This window comes from Gigantopelta aegis, chromosome 8, assembly GCF_016097555.1.
Source record: "Gigantopelta aegis isolate Gae_Host chromosome 8, Gae_host_genome, whole genome shotgun sequence".
NCBI lineage: Eukaryota > Metazoa > Mollusca > Gastropoda > Neomphalida > Peltospiridae > Gigantopelta > Gigantopelta aegis.
The window spans coordinates 35230035-35255081 of NC_054706.1; the positions used below are offsets into that span (position 1 = coordinate 35230035).

The window sequence follows — 25047 nt, forward strand, 5'->3', positions numbered from 1 at the left end:
CATCTGTGCTTTTCTATGAAATATTGTTTATTTGTGCAGTTATGAAATATTGTTTATTTGTGCTTTGTTATGAAATAGTGTTTGTTTGTGCTTTGCTATAAAATATAGTCTGTTTCAGCTGATAATAACTGCCTGTGATGATGGCATTCCTCAATTATGCAGCAATACAAAAGTTCGAATTCTAGTGAGCACTGAAGGGTTTGCACCTGACTGGAAAGACACACCATATACAAAATCTGTCAATGAGACTGTGAACATTGGTGATGTAATACTCACCATCAAGGCAGTCGATCGTGATCTCAAGGTAACTTTTTTTTCTAATTCACTAACTTGTTGTCAAGATATGATACAACACTGTAACTTTTTTTTTTCTCCATCTAAGATTTTATCAAGACAGGTTACCACAATGTAACTCTACTTTTATCTAACTTTTTATCAGGATATGATACCTTGATGTAACTCTTTTTATAATTCTTTAACTTCTCATATATAACTATAACATATAACTGTATTCTCTTAACATGTTTCCTAAATATAATGCCACATAAAACATTGAACTTCTTCTTAATCACATAATAAACATAACTGTTTTCAAAAAACATATAATAGTATAAATACAAACATATATCCTAATCACTCGTAAAATTTGGAATTTATTCTTCGAAAAATAAGAAATTTGTCCAAATTTTAACACAGCATATTTCATCATTGTTTTTGACCAGTTTTTAGAAAACATATTTGTTTTGTGTCTTGCAGCCTGGAAGTGCAGTGCAGTATGATTTCGTGGACCCCAGACCTGGATTCTTTGGGCTCGATGAAAGAAGTGGTGAGATAAAGCTAGAGAGTAGCTTCCTTGCAGATATACGTGTTCGCTATGATGTAAGTAGGTTTAGTTTAGGGGTTTTAATGAACACTTGACACAATCTTTAATTGATTTATTATTCTTTTTTGTCCTTTGATTTTTAAATTTTAAATTTTATTTTATTCATTCATTTATTTTAATTTGTTAATTTATTTATTATTTATTTGCAATTCACATTAAAATACTTTTTGTTAAAGTTCAAGATCATAGTGTTTGACATCAAACAAAATAAATTAATAATGAAACGTTTAGACTTTTTTATCTCATTTAATTTCTTTTGTTTTGTTGTTGGAGGAGTTGGGGTTGGGATGAAGGTTGTTTTGGTTAATGTATTTGCTTCCTATTTACTATTCATATTTGGAATTAAAACTATTTATGTTTTAGTTCAGAGTTATGGCTTTTGACATCCAAGAACCAAGGAGAAAAGCTGTTACTGATGTCACAATATTTGTGAGACGCAATGTTAATCCACCCACTTTCCTTAAACAAGTCTACAAAGAAACAGTTTCAGAGTACACAACACCAGGAAGTGTGGTTGTCAATACTACAGCAATTGATGCAGATGGGGTAAAAAGCTTAAATATTATTGTTATGATTATATCATTATTTATTATAAAATATATGGACGATTTGAAAAAAGAATATGATGCTACTTTGAATGATTATATATAATTGGGTTTTTTTTTAACCAAGTCATATTCTTCTGTTTAAACATGTATTCTGTAACAAGTTATAGTTTTTCACATTTATCCTGACTTGTACTTTTTTCTTTCTTTTTCTCTTTAAGATTCATCATTGTTCTATGTTTTGTTTAAACTTGTATCAGCTCTGTATGCATTTGTTGCATAGCCTGTTCATCTGATGGCAGTTATTGTTATGCTGAAGCTTGCATGAAGTGACAAGAATTAATGTTGGTTAATGACTTAAAGTTTAGGTTCAAATTGTATTATATTGTAAATACCATCATTTTCACATATTCTGTGATAATGCTTAGAATCTAATACTTGTATAGAAATATTTTTTTTTTTTTCTTTTTCTTTTTATTCAGGACGAAATTCGATACTCATTTTTGAATCCTTCAGCCAGTGTAGAAGAGAAGTTCTTTATCAATTCCAGAAATGGTATAATATACCTCAAAAGCCCACTGGAAAAGTCAAAGACCACCTTTTTCAACGTAAGTTCTTTTTACGAAATAGCTAATAATGACTGTAATTCTTTCAAAATTTTATTAAAAATTATTTTTCTTGTCACCATATTAATCAAAACTGTTTTAATATTATAATTATTAAAGTAATACAGTTTCAGTAGTGTGAGTTAATTATGCAATACAAAATAAATTTCAGGTTATTGTCAGTGCAGTTGATCAGAAACCTGTTAATGAGAAAACTTCAACAACTTCTGTAGTCATCAATATTGACCTAGATGCAACACCGACCTTCACCTTACCGTCCTACAACCGACAGATAGAACAAACATATCCAGAGGGAGGTCTTATAGTTCAGACCATGGCTATAGATGATGATCTGAAGGTATGTGGCATACTGTTTTAAGATGAAAGGGGTTACAGTTTCATTAACAAATAAATGCTTGGTGATTGTTTGTTTTTTTCAAGACATAAAATCATTGTAATGCTGAAAGAAAGAAGTGTTTTATTTAACGACGCACCCAACACATTGTAATTAAAGTTATATGGCATCAAATTGTAATGCCAAATTTTCATTCCAGTTTAATGACAAATATTAAAACTTGATTTATGATAATTGTAATTGCAACTAAAGAACAGTTTAATTCCTTAAATGTTGCTGAACTATAAAAAATTAGATGATTATGTCAACTTCAAAAATTGAGTTCATTAACATATCTAAAACAATTTCTAAATATTGGTCAAATGAGTAAATAATCATTCACCTTTATATTAAATGTCCATAGGTTACATTACATTAGATAAGGAGTTTTATCAACATATTCATGAATGTACAAGCAAACAAAAATGTTGATTAAACAAATCTTTACAAATTCAACATTTTTATGTACACTTTTTAGGAGTTGGAAGAAATATTAGCATTGTATGCTCATGAAAATGTTGATAACCATAAACATCCCCTAATCGATTGTAATCGATGGGAGTTACAATTATTGGCTGTTGATACACATTCTATAATTGTTTGTCAGTTATAACATCTATGCTATACAAACAGAAAATATTGTCTTGTTCTAGGGCAACATCCTTTATGAATCGGATGGAGTTTATCCCAGTGAAATGTTTTTTGCTATAAACAGAACGACAGGAAATGTACATCTTATTCACAGCATTCGTGATGATCCACTTAAACTGCAGACATACAAGGTAATATTATTCTACAGGCATTCAATATAATAATTTAATACAGACATACAATATAATATTATTCTACAGACATACAAGGTAATATTATTATTCAGACATACAATATAATAATATTCTACAGACATACAAGGTAGTATTATTGTACAGACATACAATATAATATTGGATAAACATACAAAGTAATATATTTCTACAGAAATACAATATATTATTCTACAAACATACAAAGTAATATTATTCTACAGACATACCATATAATAATATTCTACAGACACTTTAGGTGATATTATTCTACAGACATTCAATATAATATAATTAATACAACGTATTATTCTGCAGACATATAATAGAATATTATTTTACACACAAACAAGGTAATATTCTACAGACATACAATATAATAATATTCTAAAGACATTCAAGTTAATATTATTCTACAGACATAATATAATAATATTCTACAGACATACAAAATATTATTCTACAGACATACAAAATAGTAATATTCTACAGACATTATTCTACAGACATACAAGAGAATATTATTCTACAAATGCACAATATAATATGTTGATTGTAATATTTAGCTGATATACAAAGCTATATTTTGTTGGATCATGTTTGGTGATATTAATAGTATGTACTGCTTGTTTTTGTAATAGGTCGTATGAAAATAATTACAATAATAATGTGATGATAGAAATGTCATACCATCAACCATAATAAACTTTTAAATTAAATGTATAGTTAAGCAACAAACAAGTCAAAAATTAATAACTTTGTAACTTTTATATATTATGTGGTTACCATGATATGAAAAATAAAAGAAAACATTCACATATCCCCAAAATATTAGATTTTTATTTTGAAACATTATTTTACTAATAAAAATATTTTTGAATAAAGTGAAAATAGTTAAGAAAGATTTTGAGGTTGGTTAATCATTAATTTATACAAAACACAAACAAGTTATTAAAGACAACAATATTTATTAAAATATAATATTTTTGGCATATGCTTTTGGGGGCAAAATAGCAGTTTGGGTCCAAATGACTGCGGTCGTGCATGTGAGCTCATTATTCACAAAGTACAAATTTGTGTAAATGGCAGAAAAACTGCAGCTTTCCTGTCACTCAGTTTTTTAGCTCAATATTTTTACATGCCCCCGAAACCAGATTAGCTTGCTACAGCTGCAGTTCCCCTGATATTTGCCAATTTAGTTAACCCACTATGAACTGCAGATTTTTTATACTGATTTGTTGGGGGCGCAGTGGTAGAACAAACCTGCTGCGGCTGGTTTGAACAGCATGGACCCAACCACACTACTACTTTGTCCCCATAATATACAACTATAATATACAACTATAATATACAAGACATACATGAACAATGCTGTATCAGTTAACTAATAACAAACTATACATGTATATAAGTTTCTAGATAAATGGTTGGTAAGAAGGGGATGGCGGTGGGTGAACTTTCAAAAAGGCATGTTGTAACTTGCAGTACTAAAAAAACTAATGCCATCAGTAGTGTCCCAACACTTGCCTCTGAGGTGCTGGGATGCAGCTCTCGACCAATCAGAGGTGATTGTCTTGAGCTATTACCAAATATGGTGATGACCAGGAATGCAGCTACCCCTCTGGTCAGTGGTGTCCAGTGTAACTGGGATGCAGCTCTTGACCATGCAGTCAGCCATGACTAATATAAGCTGCTACCAATACAGCATGGCATGGTCTGCAGGTTGCTATGGCAATTCTGTGTCTGCAGGCACACATTACATAACTATTTGCATTCTCTGTGATCTGTCTCAGATGTATTAAAGATTACATGTACATGTATACACATATATATATATATACACACACATACACACATACATAAGCATCTATAATTATGTAGTACCTGTATATGTACTGTTCTTACTAGCTATGTTTGTATTGTATAAACTCCACTAAGTGCTCACACTAAGTATAAAACAAAACAAAACAAGCCAATGGCATGGTTTAAATCAATTAATTCATTTCAACATATTTTCGTGCTTATATGTAATTAAGGTTCAAGCACGCTGTCTTGGGCACACACCTCAGAAGGATTGATAACACTGTGAATTTTAGCTGTCATTATAGAAAAAAATAACTCAGTTCTGACTTTCCTAATCAGTTTATATTATTCATGAAATATTTTTATGTTAAATTTAAAACAAATAATAAAACTGAACTAAATGATTTTTAATATTTTAAATCATTTTCACAGTGATAAAATGTTAACACACTCTTTTTAAAAAGAGATTTATTTTGTATTATTGATAAATAATACTTATAGCTGAATTGTCAAAAAGAGTGTTAACTTTATTTGAGGTATTTTATATTTTTCTTCTTCTCACTTGCAGCTTAAAATCCTTGCCTTTGACAGTGAATATCCAGACAGGAAAGCTTCATCACAGGTTACTGTGTCAGTGCTGAGGCACTCCAGTGTTCCAATGTTTATTCCTGATTCAAGTTACACTCCAATTGTCCAGGAATCAAAACCTGTTGGATTCCAGATAGAAAATATCACTGTAATACACAATACAAAGGTTTGTACTGTATGTCATCACTAAGATGGTCAAACTGATGTAGATTTAAAATTTGTTTTGAAAATAGAAATATGTACTGTCATAAATGAGACGATTCGAGAATGGTAAAACATGTAATACAGGATTGCTTGTTTTTGCAGCAATCTGTTGTTTGCATTGTTTTGCAATTTAATCGTAATTATAATGTTTCCTTGCATAAAACAGGTGTAGAATTGTTAACCACTGCCATGAATAAGACGATGTGAGAATGGTAAAACATATAATATGGGTGGTTTGTTATTGCAGTAATCTGTTGTTTGCATCGTTTTACAACTCATATCAATGCAAAGAGCATAATCATAGTTAAGTTGTTCCCTTGCATTAAGACAGGTGTTGGCATTGTTCCCATTTTTAAAGACCACTAACATAAGGTCATACTCCAGTTTGATGTCACTGCTCTCTACTATGAAACACTGCTGAATCCAAACTCTACCCCATGTTTTTCGCTTCCATTAGTCTGGGTTATTCCCCAGTAGCCACACTTTTATAAAACAGTTCAGAACATAGATGGCTGGAAGCTGATGCCAAAAGGTATGAACTTCTCTCTGATGTCTGTGTGTCTCAGTGGATAACATCAGCAGTAGAAATAATATAATTATACTTAATACTATTATATTTTCTAACAATATTTTAATAATTTAACTAGTTATTTTAGAATTTTCCTAAAGGAACTGTCATGAGTTTGAAGCCATTGTAAGATGTTTATGACTAATGCATTTTTTTTCCCGTACGTATAAAATTACTGGATGGTAAAATATGGTTTGGGCTAATACAAACATTAGGATGACAGCAAAAACCTTCTCTATACAGACACTGATATTCTAAACAAGAAAATATCTTTACCTTTTAATTTTAGTATAAAAAAGGCTCCATATATCATAAACATGTTACATTTGCAGCACATTCAAGATAGTCCCTTTAATGCCATTATACTTTTAAAATGTTCTTGTTTTGTTTACTTAATAAAGCCCCAGGTTTTTTAATAATATTTTAACCAATTTACCTGTTTGAGAAAGGTTTCTTTGTAACATGAAAACATTTAGAAGTAAAAATGTTAACAGTTACCAATATTGTTTCTATTTTAGGTGACTTATTCTGTGGTTCATTCCTCCTCTGATGTCGAGAAATATTTCTACTTAGATCCAGGTTCTGGTCTTGTTATCATCAGACAACCTCTTACATCAGCCAAGTCAAATATTTATGATGTGAGTGTTTTTCATCACATAAACACTGAATAGACAATTTATGGGCAGATTTTATGAAGTTTCACTTTTACTTGTATATTTGTCTTACTATTAATATGGTGGTAATTCATTCGTTTGATGCGCGGTCGGTCTAGGATCAATCCCCATCGGTGGACCCATTGGGCTATTACTCATTCCAGCCAATGCTCCACAACTGGTGTAACAAAGTGATATATACTATCCTGTCTGTGGGATGGTGCATATAAAAAATCCCTTGCTGTTAATCGAAAAGAGTAGCCCATGAAGTGGCAACAGCGGGTTTCCTCTCTCAATATCTGTGTGGTCCTTAACCATATGTCTGACGCCATATAAGCGTAAATAAAATGTGTTGAGTGCGTCATTAAATAAAAAACGTTTCCTGTGCTATTTATTCTTTTTTCAAATTGTTTTCTCTGAAGTTGTGAGCTTAATTTCTGAACATTGGGTAGATTTCCAAAGGTTATTGTTTCTAATTTATTTTTGTAAGTCTCATCTACATTGAACATACTGTTCTAACATCTAGTTGACTTGGAATTTGAAGCAGAGTAAAATATTTTGACCTTTTTTTTTGTCAGATGGTGGTTATGGCTAAAGACAAGTATGGAGTGACAGCAGATGCTACTGTTGCTATAAGAATTTCCCGAAAGCCAGCTGACATGGCCCCTTTCTTTGAAAATGCTCCATATCGTGCCGACATCTTGGTCACACATGCAGTCAACTCTCAAGTCCTGTCTGTGTCTGCCCTTGATCCTGATCTTCAGGTGTGTGTGATTCTATTTTCTAAAGTGATGCTATTCAGGAATTTTAACGGGGTGTCAAAATTGTGGCAAGCGAAGTTTATAACTGGGTCGAATCATGCTTCTCCAAATAAGCAGGGAGGGGTGGCAAATTGAAAAACTGTTGGAATAAACAAGCATAATAAATATTTAGATCATTATTTTTAAAATCTATTTTCCTTCTAGACTGATAATAGCAGAAGCAATTTCATCTTTTTCATTTTTGCAACTATTGTGAAGTCTTGATGTCAGCCCATCTTCCTGTCAGTTATAAACTTATAAGTTTTCCAAAGAGCCAGCATAGTACTGTGTCAGGTCAGTGAATATCACTTTACTCAATGGATTCCAAGAGTCATGGCAAATTGAAATTACTTAATTATATAATAATTAATGTGTAATGATAAATCATTTGTCTTTTATGTTTTAAAGGAAACGATTGAGTATCGACTAGATGGAGTGTATCCTGCCCCTAATTTCTTCAAGGTTGACAAGGCAACAGGACAGATTGTATTAACAAAACGTTTGCAAGAAGACGTGCTCCGGACATCTCAGTATACAGTAAGTAGATTAATTCTTAAAATATGTTGATAGCATCATCTCCATGTCACTCTATGTTGTTTTGGTGTGTTTCTTTTTATTAACACATCTGACATATAAATTTGTCTCATAAATCACTGATCCTTTTACATCAGTGGTCATTTTATGAACAACACTGCATGAACCATGTCAACCTGGTTCTCTTAATTATGTGTTCACAAGATTATTTTGAAAAGTATGTTTGTTGTGGGGGTTTTAATGTTTGTCCAAATTGTCATTTGATTCTTTTACTATATATGGAGAGTTTAGTGTTGATTTTTATGAAGAATATTGTATATACCTTTATAAATCTGTAACAGTTATTATGTGCTCATATTATGATTTTGAATAGTACATATTTTTGAAAAAAGGTATTCTAATGGAACAGATTGTCATTGTTTACATACATTTAAAATGTGGTATGTGAAATAAATTGGTAATGTTCTATTAGCATATGTCATTGTCAGTATAGTTCATCCTTTTATTGTTAATCAATGTCTGATAGAACAAAGCATATATATAACACATAGTATGGTATTTTTATTTATTCAGCTGAACGTTTTGGCATATGACACTGCAGATCCAGCTGTGGTTGGGAAGACAAATGTTGTTATCACTGTTAACCTCAACCCTAATTTCCCACAATTCCTGGACAAGGCTCCATACTTCCGCACTGTTCTGGAGACACAGGCTCTTAGCAGTATTGTTCTGCAACTTAATGCTTCAGATGCAGATGGGGTAAGGTTGTAATTATATTGAAAAAATGTGATGATTTTTTAAAATGATTATTGAGAATTTAATCCATTATTGTATGGTTTCTTCTTACTAGCTAATTTAGACCCGTCTTAAAGTTTGTAATCTAATTCAATAATATAAAATATATTAAATGTGTCTTAAGAACTATCTTAAAATCTAATTTAGAAATCTGATAAACCAAACTGGCTTTTAAATTGAAATATTGTTTATAGGATTAGAAAATCTGTCCAATCTATCCACCATAAAGTTTTAGGCACAATCTACTATATAATGTTTGCTGTTAGTAGGTTTTTTTTATCAACTTTTTTTCAGGATGAAATTCAGTATTACATAAAAGATGATGCTGAAGGCAGGCTGGCTATGAAGAATTTCTTCCTAAGTGGAGTTACTGGAATCATGTACATCCACGGTGACCTGAGACTTTCGGCTCCAGTCTCCTTGATTCAGGTTTACACTAACATTAGTTTAAATAGACTTAGCCCATGTTGCTCAAACTTTTTATTGTTATCTTTCAAGACATATACATTGTTTCAAATAAACTTTGTTATTGGTCCTTGTAAAGAAAGGTTTTGACATGATAGGCAGCATTTTTGAGAAGAGTAGTGTTTTAGAAAGAGGACAAAAACAAATTATATATTTGTCATTTGTTGGATATTAATAACATTCTGCAGAAGACATTTTGGACATAAGTAGTTTATCTTGTTAAATATTTTTTAATATTGTTGTCTTTTAAAAAACATTTAAGTGATAAATGGTTTTATTCTATTCTTTTATAAATTTTAAAAATAGTATTTATCATAAGTGTTTAAAATGTTTAAACTTGTACTCAGTTTGGTGTATATTTGAAGTGTATGTGTTGTTGTAGTTCACAGTTGAGGTGAAGGATAATGGTTCACCAGCTCAGAGCAGTGAGGCACGAGTTGTGATAACCATCCAGCGAGACCAAGGCCCTCCATTCTTCTCTAAGCAAGTTTACATCGCCACTGTTACTGAAACCACCACAGTGAATGATGCGAAACCCTTCATCTCGGTATATGCTACAGACAGGGACCTACAGGTTGGAGATACTTTCTGTTTATCTTAAAGAGTGGTGGTGTGGGTAATTTTTGGCATTCTTCCATCAGAGAACTGTGTAAGCATGCCTATCGTGGGCACAACTTCCTACTTTGCCAGACAGGAATATCTAAAAAAAAAATATTATTTTCTTTATAGAAGGATACATTTGAAGAAAAAAGTAAAGTAATAAAACATGCAAATAGGAGGTTTGTGAAAGGTTATGTTTGTAATATAGAGAAAAACGCAGAAGTTTGACTGTATTACTGCTCTTAGAATAGGAAGAAAAGACTTCTCAAAGACCTGAAAGGGAAAAGGGGCAATAGCTAGGATCAGGAACAGTTGCATTGGCGCCATATACATTTTTTAATATTGAATTGAGAATAAGAGGTGATGTGATGTTTCACGTTAAATGTTAAGCCTAGTAATAAATTTAATGTAATTGTATGTGTACTTTCTGAACTGCAGGGTTCTCTCAAGTATCAGATCACCGGGGATGGAATGGCTCTTGCTTTCTTCAAAATTGCTGACGATACTGGGGACATCTTTGTGAAGAATCCACTGACACTGACAACAGATTCAAAAATTGAGGTGAATGAACTATAGTCCATCCCATCATCCTATAAAGATGTTTTTGTAAATAATTTCAGTTTGGTTTGACGTAAGTAAAAGAGTAAAAGTGTTTTGGAAATAACAAAAAAAAAAACTATTTTTGTGTGCAATTTTGAAAACAATCGACTCAGAAATAAATAACTTGTAGTAAATTCCATAGTATGAAAAAAGGCATTCCCTGACTGATTTTTTTGGATAATGATTAATTTGGTGTATCTCAACAATTAATGAAGATAAATATAAATTCATTTTATTACGCAATAATCTTTGTTTTATGGTAATGTGCAAATGTTAGGGTACCTTCTAACTTGTTCAAGCATTCACTTCTAGTAAGTATAGCCACTTTACTATTCATCCAAATCATCCATTGCAGTAGCGAAAATTTATTTGTATTAAGTGACCAAATATCACTGAAATCATTCCATTTGATGTTGATTAAGACACTATTTGAATTTTAAATGTGTAATTTTCATATGTTAACTACACAATTATCTTTTGTAAAGATGAGTTCGTTTTAATGAAAGTTTAATGGAAAACTGTTATGAATTACTTTTCTAACCTTTTGGTACAACTATACTGAACAAAAAAAGAAACTTCCGATTTGTACATATAGTATTTGTTGTGTTAAAGAATTCATTGTGTAATGAAATTATATAGGTAGTATTAGCCTTGAGCTGTATTATCATTCATGAATTTTATCGATTATTTTTGCATTTTTAATCGTCGACAACGTGAAATTCAATTTGCATGTGCATGCATGGTTCGACATGTCCCGTGTAGTATTCAGTCAATTTGTTTTACTTGTCTTACTGACATTGGTGTCAAGTTAACGAAAACGCTTCAAAATTTGTAAAAAAAATTAATGTTTTTTACATTGTAGCATTTTTAGTATGCCAAGAATACCCAATAATTTACGCAAACGGGCGATTGGCATGCTTGATGCTGGCATGTCGACAGAAGACATTGCAAGTCATGTTGGGAGTTCTAGTCGAGCGATACGAAATCTTCGCGTAAGATTTCGAACGACAGGAAGCACCAACGACTTGCCACGTCGTGGACGTCCGCATGTTACAACGTGTGGTCAAGACCGCTATATCATGAACACGCATTTGCACAATCGATTCCAAACTGCCACTGCTACTTCTGCTAACACACCTGGGCTTCATAATAACCGAATCAGTGGGCAAACTGTTCGTAATCGTCTGCGGGAGAACGGTTTACATGCACGACGTCCTTACGTCGGATGCGTTTAAATGCAACATCATCGTCTTAATTGGGCACGTGTATGCACTCGTTAGATACGGCGACACTGGAATACCGTTCTTTTTTCAGATGAATCCAGATTTTCTTTACAACGTGGTGATGGCAGGGTGCGCGTCTACCGTTGGAGAAATGAACTCTATGCTGACTGTTGTGTTCTTGAACGAGATTGTTTCGGGGGTGGGGGTTGTGTCATGGTCTGGGCAGCCATTGCCCATGGTTATCGTTCACCACTAGTCGTCATTGATGGCAATTTAAATGCTCAACGTTACCGCGATGACATTCTCGCTCATCACGTCATTCCTCTGTTCCATAACAACGCCAACATCTCGATTTTTCAGCATGATAATGCCACCTCTTATACAGCTAGAGACACTGTAAATTTTCTTAGGACAAATAACATTGATTTCATTGATGACTGGCCCGCTAAAAGTCCTGATCTCAACCCCATCGAGCATGTCTGGGATAGTCTGGACAGACGATTGAGGCGTCGTCCCAACCCACTCGCTAACGTCAACGAACTTTGTCAAGCACTCATCATGGAACACTCTTTAAACGCATATATAACAATTATTCCCCCGGTTTGTTTTTATCAAGTTATGTTCAAGCAAAGTTAGCGGAAGTTTCTTATTTTGTTCAGTATATAATGCTATGTTGTGACTTTTGTTGCTTAAAACTTCTTCTGATTGTAGTTTGTACTTGTTGTATTTAACAGTTTATAATATTTGCAGATCGAGGTTGCAGCATTTGATGATGTATATCCAGAAAATGTTGGTAAAGCCATAGTGCAAGTTAACATAATACACAATCCAAATGCACCACAATTTGTTATGAAATCTTACACAGCCAGCTTATATGAGTATACAACACCTGGAACTGAAGTTATCACTGTTTCAGCAAAAGATGATGATGGGGTAAGTACAATATGAGCACTGATAATATAATACATCTCTCTCTCTCTCTCTCTCTCTCTCTCTCTCTCTCTCTCTCTCTCTCTCTCCTCTCTCTCTCTCTCTCTCTCTCTCTCTCTCTCCCTCTCTCTCTCTCTCTCTCTCTCTCTCTCTCTCTCTCTCTATCTATCTCTCTCTCGCTCGCTTCCTGTCTCTGTCTCTCTCTCTCCCTCTCCCTCCCCCTCTCTCCCTCCCGCGACCTCTCTCCTCCCTCCTCTCTCTCTCCTCTCTCTCTCTCTCTCTCTCTCTCTCTCTCTCTCTCTCTCTCTCTCTCTCTCCTCTCTCCCTCTCTCTCTCTCTCTCCTCTCTCTCTCTCCTCTCCTCTCTCTCTCTCTCTCTCTCCCTCTCCTCGCTCTATCTTCCTATCTCCTCTCTCTGTCTCCCCTCTCTCCCCCTCCCTCTGCCCTCTCTCTCGCCTCTCCCTCCCCCCTCTTCACTCCTCTCCTCCCTCCCTCTCTCTCCTCCCCTCCCTCCCCCTCTCCCCCCCTCCCTCTCTCTCCCTCCCTCTCTCTCCCTCCCCCTCTCTCCCCCTCTCTCTCTCTCTCTCTCTCTCTCTCTCTCTCTCTCTCTCTCTCTCTCTCTCTCTTGTTTCTTAAGTAAAAATAACAGGAATGAAACATATTTCATGAAAATTACAAACATAAAACATATTCTTTTATGTAATTAAATACATTTATTTCATGAAAATAGTTGTGTATTTTTGTCCTTTGTCAGCTTAGAAATATTTTGTTTGTTTAAAAAGACAATTTTATGATCAGTGTGTTAAGAATTAAGAAAATAATATTACCGTTAATCTACCTTTTTGCAGGATGATGTGCGATATAGGATTCAGTCTGACACTGAAGTAGAGAAGTATTTCTTCATGGATGACAGATATGGAATTGTCTATGTTAAACAGTCACTCCACAACAGTCCACGGAATCGTTATTCTGTAAGTCTTTCTTCAGACAGAGAATCTTTAGTGTATCATACATTATCACTAACACAAAAAGAAACATGAATTTCTAGTTATTATGGTGTAAACACAAAGTCAGTGTTTGCTTATTGATGACCAGATGTGTATTATTATATCAAATGCCATTTTTAATAAAAATATCTATTCCAAAATTTTCAATTCTCATTTGTTTTCTTCAGTGTGATGTGCAATTTGTAATAATCATCATTCCAGTGAATAATGAAAGAATATGTGGATTTTATCATAAATTGTTTATATTATTATAAAATTTCCTCAAATAAGGTTTGGAGCAGTACTAAAATGTAATTGTATTGGGCATTATTTTATATCATTTGTGTGGCCAAGAGGTAAAGATCAAAGGCTATATTGTTAGTAGTTTTGTTTTTATATTAATTCAGGCTCCTCTGACAATAATGTAGTGGCAGCATGTAGCCCAGTGGTGAAGCATTTGCCAGATGCACTAGGCCCATTGGTCTATTTCTCATTCCAGCCAGTGAACCATGACTGGTATATCAAAGGCTTTTGTTGGTGTTATCCTGTCTTTGGGATGGTGCATATAAAAGATTCCTTGCTACTAATGGAAACATGTCCCCACCCCGGAATCGACAACTGGCGATGTCAGAGGCTGAGTCCAGGGTGGGCGTGCCTGAACCCTTGTGGATAGGGGCACGTAAATATAGTTGCCCATGCCCATGTACCGGTAGCAGGTTTCCTCTATAAATATATATATAATTACAAATGTTTGACATCCAACAGCTGATAATTAATACATCAATGTTCTCTACTGGTGTCGTTGAACAAAACAAACTTTAACTTTTAACTAACAATAATAATTTTGATTGCATAATACAACATATTTAAATCTTTAGATCGAGCTTGAAGCCCTTGATGCAAGATCACCACCAAAGACTGGTTCAGTTACTCTTTATGTAACAATATTAAGGGACATTGCGCCACAGTTTATTGGCACTCCATACTTCTTTACTGCTCATGAAAAAGATAGAGTGGATAAAACAGTTTTCACTGTGAAGGCATCAGATGTAGACTTGCAGGTAAAAATTTCCATGATATTGCTAGATCAATGTGAGGATTAGGTGAAATAAATTTAACATATATTTTCATCAACTATTAACCCTAGCAAAAATAACTTTAAATGGCTCATTCTTGCAAGGAGTAGTTTTTCATTACTTTTTTAATTCCTACTAATTCTTTAGATTAGTATTATGATACTACTTTCTCTGTACAAGTTTAATGAATATTTAAAAAATGAAAGTCAGAGATTTAAGCTTTAATACATTAATTTAATCTTCACTTTGTTTGGGGGTTTTTTAAAGTTAAATTTTGTTAATACATGTGTATTTGTTTTTTCAAGATTCATGTACAATATTACAAATTTTTTTGTATCACTACAATCAAAAGTTGTAATTACAAAACAAATAAAATGTTTGCTTAATAGGGTTCATTGAGATATGAAGTTGTGGGTGATACTCCAGCTCCAAGCTTTTTCAAGATAAATTCGTCTTCTGGTGTTATATCTGTGAGATCAGATCTAATCAACTGTAGAAGTCGAGATTACATGGTTAGTCAACTTTACTTTTTGTCTCTTTGAGTCCTGAGAATTTAAAAACTATTATGTTGTGAAGTAATGATGTAAGACTGAAAATGGCAAATCAGTGTTTACTTACCTGAATTCCTGTCCCGAGTCAGGCAACCGATCTTATTGGAGGTCGGACTCGGAATGGGCATGTTCTAAACCCTAGTGGTATATGAGCACGTTAAACTAGTTATCTATCTGTCTACTTAACTGAATGTTAGATAATTTTCACAATACTGAAACAACCTTTTTTTTAAATTTTGATTTGATACAAAATTAAAACAGAAAAGTAGATTTTACATTTTAGAGCAATATGGTACAAAATTAAAACAAAAAAGAAGATTTTTACATTTTATAGAGCAATGAAGAGTACTGTTGTTCATGATTTGATAAAAAAAGGTGGATAAAATCAGAACATTTTCAGCTGTACCGTACAAACTAATATTCTAGTAAACACATCCTGTCTTCCCTTTCACTAAATCCTAGATCTGCTCCTTTATAACAAAATCATATTTTCCCATTAATTGTTATGTCGTTCTTGTAATATAATGTTAAAATATAATGTTTTGTGATTATTCTGTTTGTTTACAATGGATTATTGTTAATAATTATTTGGTTTTGTGTGCGCAGTTGAGAGTGGCCGTGTATGATTCTAAAACAGCAGTAGTGAAAACAAAAGAGACAGTTTCCATATCAGTGGTGATTAACCGTGCCTCACCCGAGTTCACACAGACGAGATATGATGTTGAAATCAGTGGAAACCATCACGTTGGCACTCAGGTCACCACAGTCTTAGCCCAGGATACTGATGGGGTGAATATGTGTTCCTTTTTTTCAAGCATTGCGTATAAACTGTTTCATCACATCTTTTTAAAAGGGATTTTGTAGTTTGAATTTCAATATTTTATTTCTGTAAACTACACAGAAGAATGTAATGTCTACAGGTTGAAGAAATAAAGATGATGTCATAAAAAAATGTACATATTATGAACAGAATGAAATTTGTTTAAAACAGCTACCTAAAGCTGCTTAATACAGTTGAATTCTCAAATTGTATACTATTAGATGTTTTGGCAGAACAGTAGGATGATTATTTATAGTGAGAGAGCAAGTGCAAAACAAAGAATGAGATTTCATTATTCAGTTGATGATTTAAAAACACAAACATTTAAATTCATGAATTGTTTTTTATGGTGATAAATTTTTAATACTTGCCTTACATAAGTGTGATATTCTTTAAAAGTCTATATTCCTAGATACACAAGATATAAAACAAGAGGGCATACAAATAGAAGAGCAAACACTGAAAGACAATCATAGATAGATGTATTAATTAATAAGTACATTTCTTACATAAGACGTTTTCTTTTAATATATTTGATTAATGTTTAAATGTTAAAAATGTTATTTAGTGCAAGTATTTATTTTTTAATTTTTTTTTTAATTTTTTTTTTTTTGCAGGACAAGCCCACATACAGTTTGCTTCGTGAAAGTGAACATTTTCTTCTCAACAGTCTAACAGGGGAGGTAATTCTAATGAAATCACTCAAGAACGTTCCACAGACACAGTTTCAGGTATAACTGTAATTATATTTTTGAATAATTATAATGACAAACAGAGCATCACACACTCCACCTCAGTGGTTCATATTTACGTTTGTCTTGGTGTTTTATTAAATATTCATTTAAAGACATACAAGATCCTTATTTATTCTGTATAACACACTGAAGAGTTGCAGACTTGTGATATATATTGATAATTTACTTTATTAACATGGTTAATAATGGTATGCAAATTTGCAAGGTCTCCAGGTATTGTGTTGCTGTGGATGGGTCATTTGCTTACAAGCCAACAAGACCCGTGTACATGAGCGTAACGTTTTGAAAGATTTGTTTAAAATGCGTGACGTCAAAGTAATTTGTGCTAATCGTGATGACGTCATATTACCGATGCTGTGACTTTAGTACTGTGATTTACTAAAAATTGAATTAAAATATTATTTTAGAAGTGTTATAGGGTAAATAGAATTCGTTACTCGTATTTTTTAATATGTAAAATATCAACCTCGTCTAGTTAATCGGTATTTGTCGAGGCAGAGCCTCGAGAAATACCGATTAACATAGACGAGGTTGATATTTTCCATATTAAAAAAATACACGTGACGAATCCTCTATATATATATAATATTATTTGTCTAATTTAGAAGTATAATTATTACTAAATAAATGAATGCTATTGAGTTGTTAATCACTGCATTAACTAAAACAAAAAACAACTGCTCGGTTGATTTATTTTTAAGCCAACTGGTTCAAAATTTGTGTACAACATTTGGTTAAAGTATTTTGTAAAGTCCCTAAGAGACAGTGTTATGTGAATTAAGTCTTGGATATTCAAATTGATCTTTGTTTTTCATTGAATTTATTAATTGATTGAAAAATTTGTTATGGTTGTAGATTGAAAGCATTAAAAGTTATTTTATCTGTTAACAATACAGTTAAGAATTCAGGCTGTAGACAGAGAGGTGCTGCCGAACTATGGGGAAACAACTCTCACGATTTCAGTCAAACAAGATGTGACCCATGCAGAGTTCTTGCAAGAACCGTACATTGTTAAAGATTTGCCAGAAACTACTCCAGTGGGGACCACCATCTTCAATGTCCTTGCCAGTGATCCAAATCTTCAGGTGAGACAGTTTTGATATAAATAGAATATCTATTAAATTGGTCTTTCTCTAATATCTTCAAGCAAACACTTTCAGTGAAGGTTCTAGTCTTCAGAAAAAAACACAAAAAAGATGAGTAGAACGTTTGTATACTTTAGAGCACATATAAAGGTTTGCATACAGTTCTAGAATTAAAATACAGAGGTTAAATGAAGGTTTATGTACCTTATAGCACATACAACAATTTTAATATTAGTTCTAGTATAAGTACTAAAAAACCCAAAATAGGTCTACAAGTCCACAGAAAGTTTTAGGCCAATTTGCAGACAGACCGAAACACAAAAAATTCAGATATACATAATAGGATATAGGAAATAAATAACCACATTTCTTTTGCCACAAATAATCACTCATGTATATATTGTTTTAATCCTTATTTTAATGCATATATTAGGGATCACTGACGTATGCAGCTACTGGCATCTATCCAGCACAGACTTTCTTCGACATCAACGAAAATGATGGCACCATTAGTATCATTCAAGATCTCAAGCTTGATGGAATGGCTACTCCAACATACAAGGTGCAAATTACTTTTTTGTCACATTTATATGATTGTGATTTTCACCAAAACTAATTTTTATTCTGTGTTGAGGAGAATACTTCAGTAACAATTTCTGAGATGAGTCTTTTTGTAAATGATTTTTCTGACATGACTAAAAAAAATCAATCCTTGGAGTGAACTTTAGCGACCTCCATGGATTGATTTTCATGAGACGAGTGTCAGAAAAGTTATCTGCAAAGGATGGTCTTAGAAATATCTTCAAGTGCCATTAGTCTTATGATTTTAGAATAATTATTATATATAATTTACTTCATTTTATGTTTGAAATGTGATGTGACATATACCAGACATCACAAGTATATCGTTTGGTGTAAGATACAATTAGCAAAAGCTGTCTAATGCTTGGTGATGAGACTTTACCATCTCACACAACCTTTTAGCATCTTTCCACTACAGTACTGTCGGAAATAGAATAAAAATGATTTTCGTCAATTATTTCTTACATATTAAACTGACAAGTAAATATTTTGTAAATATCTATTTAATGATAGTCTACCTAATTTAACATTTACTTATTTGGGCATTCATTGATGTTCAAGGTGGTGTTTACTCTTGAAATTTAAAGAAAAATGTCAGTAAACAGGTGCTATGTGCACTTTATTGGAACAATCTATAACAAATTGTGGTCAACATGTGTCAATTTCATTGCTGTTACAATAGGTGAGGGACTGTTTCTGATGATGGTTTGCCCCATCCCTCTCCAAAACAAAATATTTGTAGTCATTTATAAGTAACTTTTGAGCAAAACTGTCAAGAACCATTATGAGTGATCCATTATACCAGTATTAAAGGTGCTATCTCAACCCTTATTTTTTTTTAATAACATTTTGATTTAACATTTAAAGAAGACACATTTAACAATATGCCCATAAACGATTATAGGAAATAATTTTATCTACTGATAGAAAATACATTTTTATTGGAGAATCTTTATCACAGCTCGCATTATATAGCACCTTTAAATTGTTGTAAGATTGTGTAAATTTCTAATGTACTTATATTGAATTTATATTCAATAAATATGCTTGTCATAATTAATAATTTATGCTGCAATTCAAAAGAATCAGTTAACTTGCAGTTTTAAATTAAAAGTTTGTTTAAGGATAAATGAAATTGACACATATCAATCAAAATGTGTTATAGTCTGTTCCAATAAAGGTCACAAATCACCTGTTTACTGACATCTTTAGTTTAATTTCAAGAGTAAACACTACCTTGTACATCAATGAGAGCCCAAACAAGTAAATGCTAAATTAGGTAAAGTATCATTGAATGGGTATTTACAAAATATTGACTTGTCAGTTTAATATAAAAGAAATAATCGACGAAAATCATTTTTATTCTATTTCCGACTACTTTAGTTGATTGCATTTGAAATTTGTTTCACCAAGTAATAATATATTTACAGTTTTCCACAGAAATGTGTTGAGTGCATTGTTAAATAAAACATTTCTTCCTTCTTTCCATTTCCACAGCCAGGATAGCACAAATATTGATACCAGGCATACAGAACCCTAACTGGAATGAAAAATAACCCAGTATATTCAGTAAGAGATTGATCCTATCACCCATCATACCTTAGTCGAGCACACCACTGATCATCACCAGTCCTGCAGTGCTAACAAATAAAAGTGAATTTATGTTGTTTTTATTTCAGCTTGAGATTGTAGTGTTTGACAGCGCTTCACAAGCCACCAGAGACACGTCGACTGTCACAATCTCTGTTTTGAGAAATCCTCACGCACCCGAGTTTGATCGCCGCACATACATCAAAGTTATTTCTGAGTACATGAACATTCAAGATATCGTAGAGACAGTCAGAGCCTCGGATCTGGATATTCAAGTCGTAAGTATAAATCTGTTTTAAACAGCAATTAAGTACTTGTGATTTATAGAAGCATTGTAATTTCAGATTGTTTTTAATGATCAGATATATATATATAAAATATATATTATTGCACCTCAATGTATTAAATATGTTTAACTTAATGTGTACATTGAAATTAAAATAATCTGATTCTTTCAAAAGCTATGGATACCTTTTTGCTGATCATTGCTTACATTTCTAAACTTGTTATGATTTAAATTGTATGATTTAAATTTAATAAAGTTCAATTAAATATATTTTCTTGAGACCATCTTCATTATGCATATATATTCTAACAGCTAACACATTATCTAATTCACTTTTTTTTTCAGTCTTCCACTGACCAGATTAAATATGACATCATAAAATCAGTTCCACTCAGTGGCCATGAATTCTTTATAATGAGCCCGATATCGGGAGAGATTCTGCTGGCCAAGAGTCTTAGGACAGAGTCTGCTCCAAGTTTGTTTAATGTAAGTCAGGATATTCACAGTTCTTCATTTCATCATAGCATTTATCGGACTCTGTAAAGAATGCATCCTTCTGCATTAAGAGGTGGGATGTAGCCCAGTGGTAAAGCTGTCGGTCTAGGATCAATCCCCATCGGTGGGCCCATTGGACTATTTCTTGTTCCAGCCAGTGCACCACAACTGGTATATAAAAGGCTGTGGTATGTGCTATCCTGTCTGTGGGATGGTGCATATAAAAGATCCTTTGCTACTAATGGAAAAATGTAGCGGGTTTCCTCTCTAAGACTATATGTCAAAATTACCAAATGTTTGAGATACAATAGCTGATGATTAATAAATCAATGTGCTCTAGTGATGTTGTTAAACAAAACATCTGATGAGAGAAATAAAGTTTGTTTTGTTTAATGACACCACTAAAGCATATCAGTTAATTAATCATCGGCTGTTGGATGTCAAACATTTGGTAATTCTGACACATAGTTTTAGAGAGGAGACCCACTGCATTTTCCCATTAGCAGCAAGGGATCTTTTCTATGCACTTTCCACAGACAGGAAAGCACATGCCATGGCCCTTAACCAGTTGTGGTGCACTGGTTGGAATAAGAAAAACCCTAATCAGTTGAATGGATCCAAGGGAGAGAAATAATGTAATTAATAACAAAATGTATCATACAATGTAACTCCAGTTGTCTTGGTGGAATGAAAATAGTATACTGTAAATCTTTGAACAGAAGTTTGCCTTGATTAGTTAAAAGTTTTTGGTCATATATTTTTTAGTATAATCTGCAACATATTCTTTGATAAATTTTTCCATATAAATTTACTACTGTTTTTATTGCAACAAGTGCAGTCACGTTATTTTATAATGAATTCTCCTACATACACCACACTGTTTCCATTCAACCAGTTGACAGTGTCTGCCAATGATGGTTCTGCCAATCCAAAGACAGCTACAACCCTTGTGGTGATTGAAGTCGTTCGGAACCTCCACCCACCAGTGTTTGATGTTTCTCAATACATGGCCAATGCCAGTGAGAAAGACCCTGTTGGCAAAGTTATTACTGCTATCTCAGCTTATGATGAAGATGTTGATATTGAGAAAAATAAATATGTGAGTATTACTCAATAGGAGGAATAGTATTGTAATATATTTTAAGATTAGGATGAGGTTTTTTAATGATTGTTTTTAATATCCAGTTAGAATATAAGCATGTACTGTTGGGCACTAGTTTGCAAACCTTTGTTTTAGTCAAAATCAGTGTCATTAATCCGACATCTTATAGTATTTATAAAGGACTTCATGCATCTCCAGTATATTTAGAATGTGTATACTAGTAGTACAGAATAATAGTATAGTAATATATTTTAAGATGATGATGATATTTTTTATAAATGTTTTTATATCCAGTTAGGATTCAAGCATGTACTGTTGGACACTGTAGTTTGCAAACTTTTGTTTTAATCAACAAAATCAGTGTCAGGCCTGGTCATAGGGCTTTACGTGCACATTCAGAGCAAGCTGTTGTAGCGCACACCAAGATCAGTGTCATTAATCCGACATCTTATAGTATTTTACAAAGGACTTCATGCATCTCCAGTATATTTCGAATGTGTAGTACTGAATTTCCATAGTGTATGGTCATAAAGTAAATAACGGATTAAAATATATCTATTCTATAAAAATCATCTCTTCTTTTCATTTTAATAACCACCCAAGAATGACACTTTTCTTAGTTTAAAATTGTCATAAGGGAAATTAAAATTTTGATAAAATATTGTTTAATGTGTTCTAAGTGAACTGTCTTTGTCAGTTATATCTTGTAATTACAGTACTTTGCAGTAGCCAGGATTTTATACTGGGGTTGAGGGCACACACACTGTAAGTTGTCTTATGGGATGACATGATAAAGGTGATGGGGGTGGGGAGAGAGAGGTATGATTGTATTGAGAGATCATAACTTTATGGTCTACTACAGAATGATCCATTCAACACTGAATTTATATAATTTTATTCACTTTTTTTCACTTTCAGACGCCGAATGCTCAAATTACCTACAGCATTGTACAGAATGATAAATCTGGATCCAAATTTTTTGGTATCACTCCACTTGGAGAGATATTTATAGCCAAGCCGCTTCTACGAAGATATACTAAGGGTTCAAGAATTACAGTAAGTCTTGTGTAAAACAATCATCTTTCAGAAAGAATGCAGGATTGACTAAATTTGGTCACTAATAAAATCGGCCGTATAAAATAGTTGTTGTGCAAAGCAAATTTTAAAATAGTTTTCACATACACACATAATATAACTGTTTCTGTTAATTTTATTTTTATGTTTCATTGTTTTAATAATGACAGTGTCAGCCATTATTACCAATTTTATTTATTCTTAACTTTTAATTCAACGACTGATGCTTAATAATGTGTAGTGTGTGCAATGATTTAGCATAGTTGCCCTTATTAGATATTCCTGACAGCATTATAGACGTGACATCACACAAAACACTTATGAACAGCATTTATGTCATTACATGAACACGCATTTTGCTTCAGAACATTTTCATGATAATATTTTTAAGAGAAAGTTTATTTAACTAAACAACAAGAGGCAGTGTAGGTATATGTAAATAGGGTTCTTGGGGGAAATGGTTTTAATGCCATAAATGGATTTGATTAGCTAATCAAATTTAATGTTATATTCAGATTGAATTATAATTCTGGTTATTACTAATAAAATTATTTTACTTTTCCACAGTTTTTTGTTCGAGCAACAGATAATGGTTGGCAGCCAAGATTTTCTGAAGTCCCAGTCACTGTAGACATTACCTTTGTTGATTCCCTCTTTGGGGATCTAGGATTTATTCAACCTCAATATCAGTAAGTTAATGAAATAACCACAGCTAAACATCATCTACTGTAATGTTCTGTTTGCAGAATTAGGAGTTATTCAACATCAGTATCTGTCATAGGCGTAGCCAAGATTTTATCTGTCATTGACATAACTAGGATTTTATATTGCGGTAGTGACTTCCCATACAGTCTATGAGTCATGTTATAGGATGACAGGGAAATATGAAAGGTGATAGGGAAAAAGAGGTGTCTGTTGATCTTGCGACAATATAGCAGATTGTATTATACATGAGCAGAAGTTTGTTTTAGCATACTTATAGAAATTTTGTCAGACTGTTAATTTGAATTTGTTTTTGTTTGAAACCTGTTAGCCTGGAATTGCAAGAAGATACTACTGTTGGGTCTAACCTGCTTCAGTTGAATGTGGTGAACCATGAGAAACAGACAATCATCTGTTGGATCAAGAGTGGAGATGATGCTGGTGATAATGGTATCAGTTTAAATATATTTATTTGCTGTAATAATAAACAGTATTGTGACTGGCTAACAGACTAATACCTATATTAAGGCCTCTCCCAGCATTTTCCAAAAATAATATATTTCTAGTCAGTATGACATGTACCCGGTACATGGTTTTTACGAAATATTGACATGCTTGGAGAAATGGGAAAAAGAAGAAGTAAAGCTAGAGAAGAAATATAAACAACATAATATTTTGTTTGTCTACTTTATACGCAATGATTACTTTTCCTCAAAATGTTTGGGTCTCCAAATAACAAGGTATATCTACAACATTTTCTAAACTCAAAGCTTCTGTAAAATATAATGAACAACACATTTAATAAATATTTTTCATCACAAACTTAATTCGGTAAGTGGACTCAAATTGGGCCTAAAATGTTCACAAGACAATTCTACTAAACACTAAAGCTTGAAAAAATTGAATTATTTAAACTAAATTGAAGAAAACTAAATTAATATTTGCATTTCC

General features: G+C 32.7%; 1 protein-coding gene across 2 annotated transcripts in view; it reads left to right on the forward strand.

The window, feature by feature from the left end:
• The window catches only part of LOC121378881, a 141887-nt gene that overhangs the window by 106871 nt on the left and 9969 nt on the right, over positions 1-25047 (forward strand). For both annotated transcript variants that reach the window (XM_041507238.1, XM_041507237.1), the window contains exons 105-132: positions 119-304; positions 757-879; positions 1247-1429; positions 1911-2036; positions 2206-2391; positions 3081-3209; positions 5602-5787; positions 6912-7031; positions 7625-7810; positions 8255-8383; positions 8954-9139; positions 9470-9604; positions 10023-10214; positions 10679-10801; positions 12814-12996; positions 13841-13963; positions 14857-15039; positions 15444-15566; positions 16212-16394; positions 17043-17156; positions 18077-18265; positions 18699-18827; positions 20527-20715; positions 21069-21209; positions 22114-22317; positions 23239-23376; positions 23962-24083; positions 24428-24546. In XM_041507238.1, coding sequence (XP_041363172.1) covers positions 119-304; positions 757-879; positions 1247-1429; positions 1911-2036; positions 2206-2391; positions 3081-3209; positions 5602-5787; positions 6912-7031; positions 7625-7810; positions 8255-8383; positions 8954-9139; positions 9470-9604; positions 10023-10214; positions 10679-10801; positions 12814-12996; positions 13841-13963; positions 14857-15039; positions 15444-15566; positions 16212-16394; positions 17043-17156; positions 18077-18265; positions 18699-18827; positions 20527-20715; positions 21069-21209; positions 22114-22317; positions 23239-23376; positions 23962-24083; positions 24428-24546 — 4330 coding nt within the window. The remainder of the gene's footprint in view (positions 1-118; positions 305-756; positions 880-1246; positions 1430-1910; positions 2037-2205; positions 2392-3080; positions 3210-5601; positions 5788-6911; positions 7032-7624; positions 7811-8254; positions 8384-8953; positions 9140-9469; positions 9605-10022; positions 10215-10678; positions 10802-12813; positions 12997-13840; positions 13964-14856; positions 15040-15443; positions 15567-16211; positions 16395-17042; positions 17157-18076; positions 18266-18698; positions 18828-20526; positions 20716-21068; positions 21210-22113; positions 22318-23238; positions 23377-23961; positions 24084-24427; positions 24547-25047) is intronic.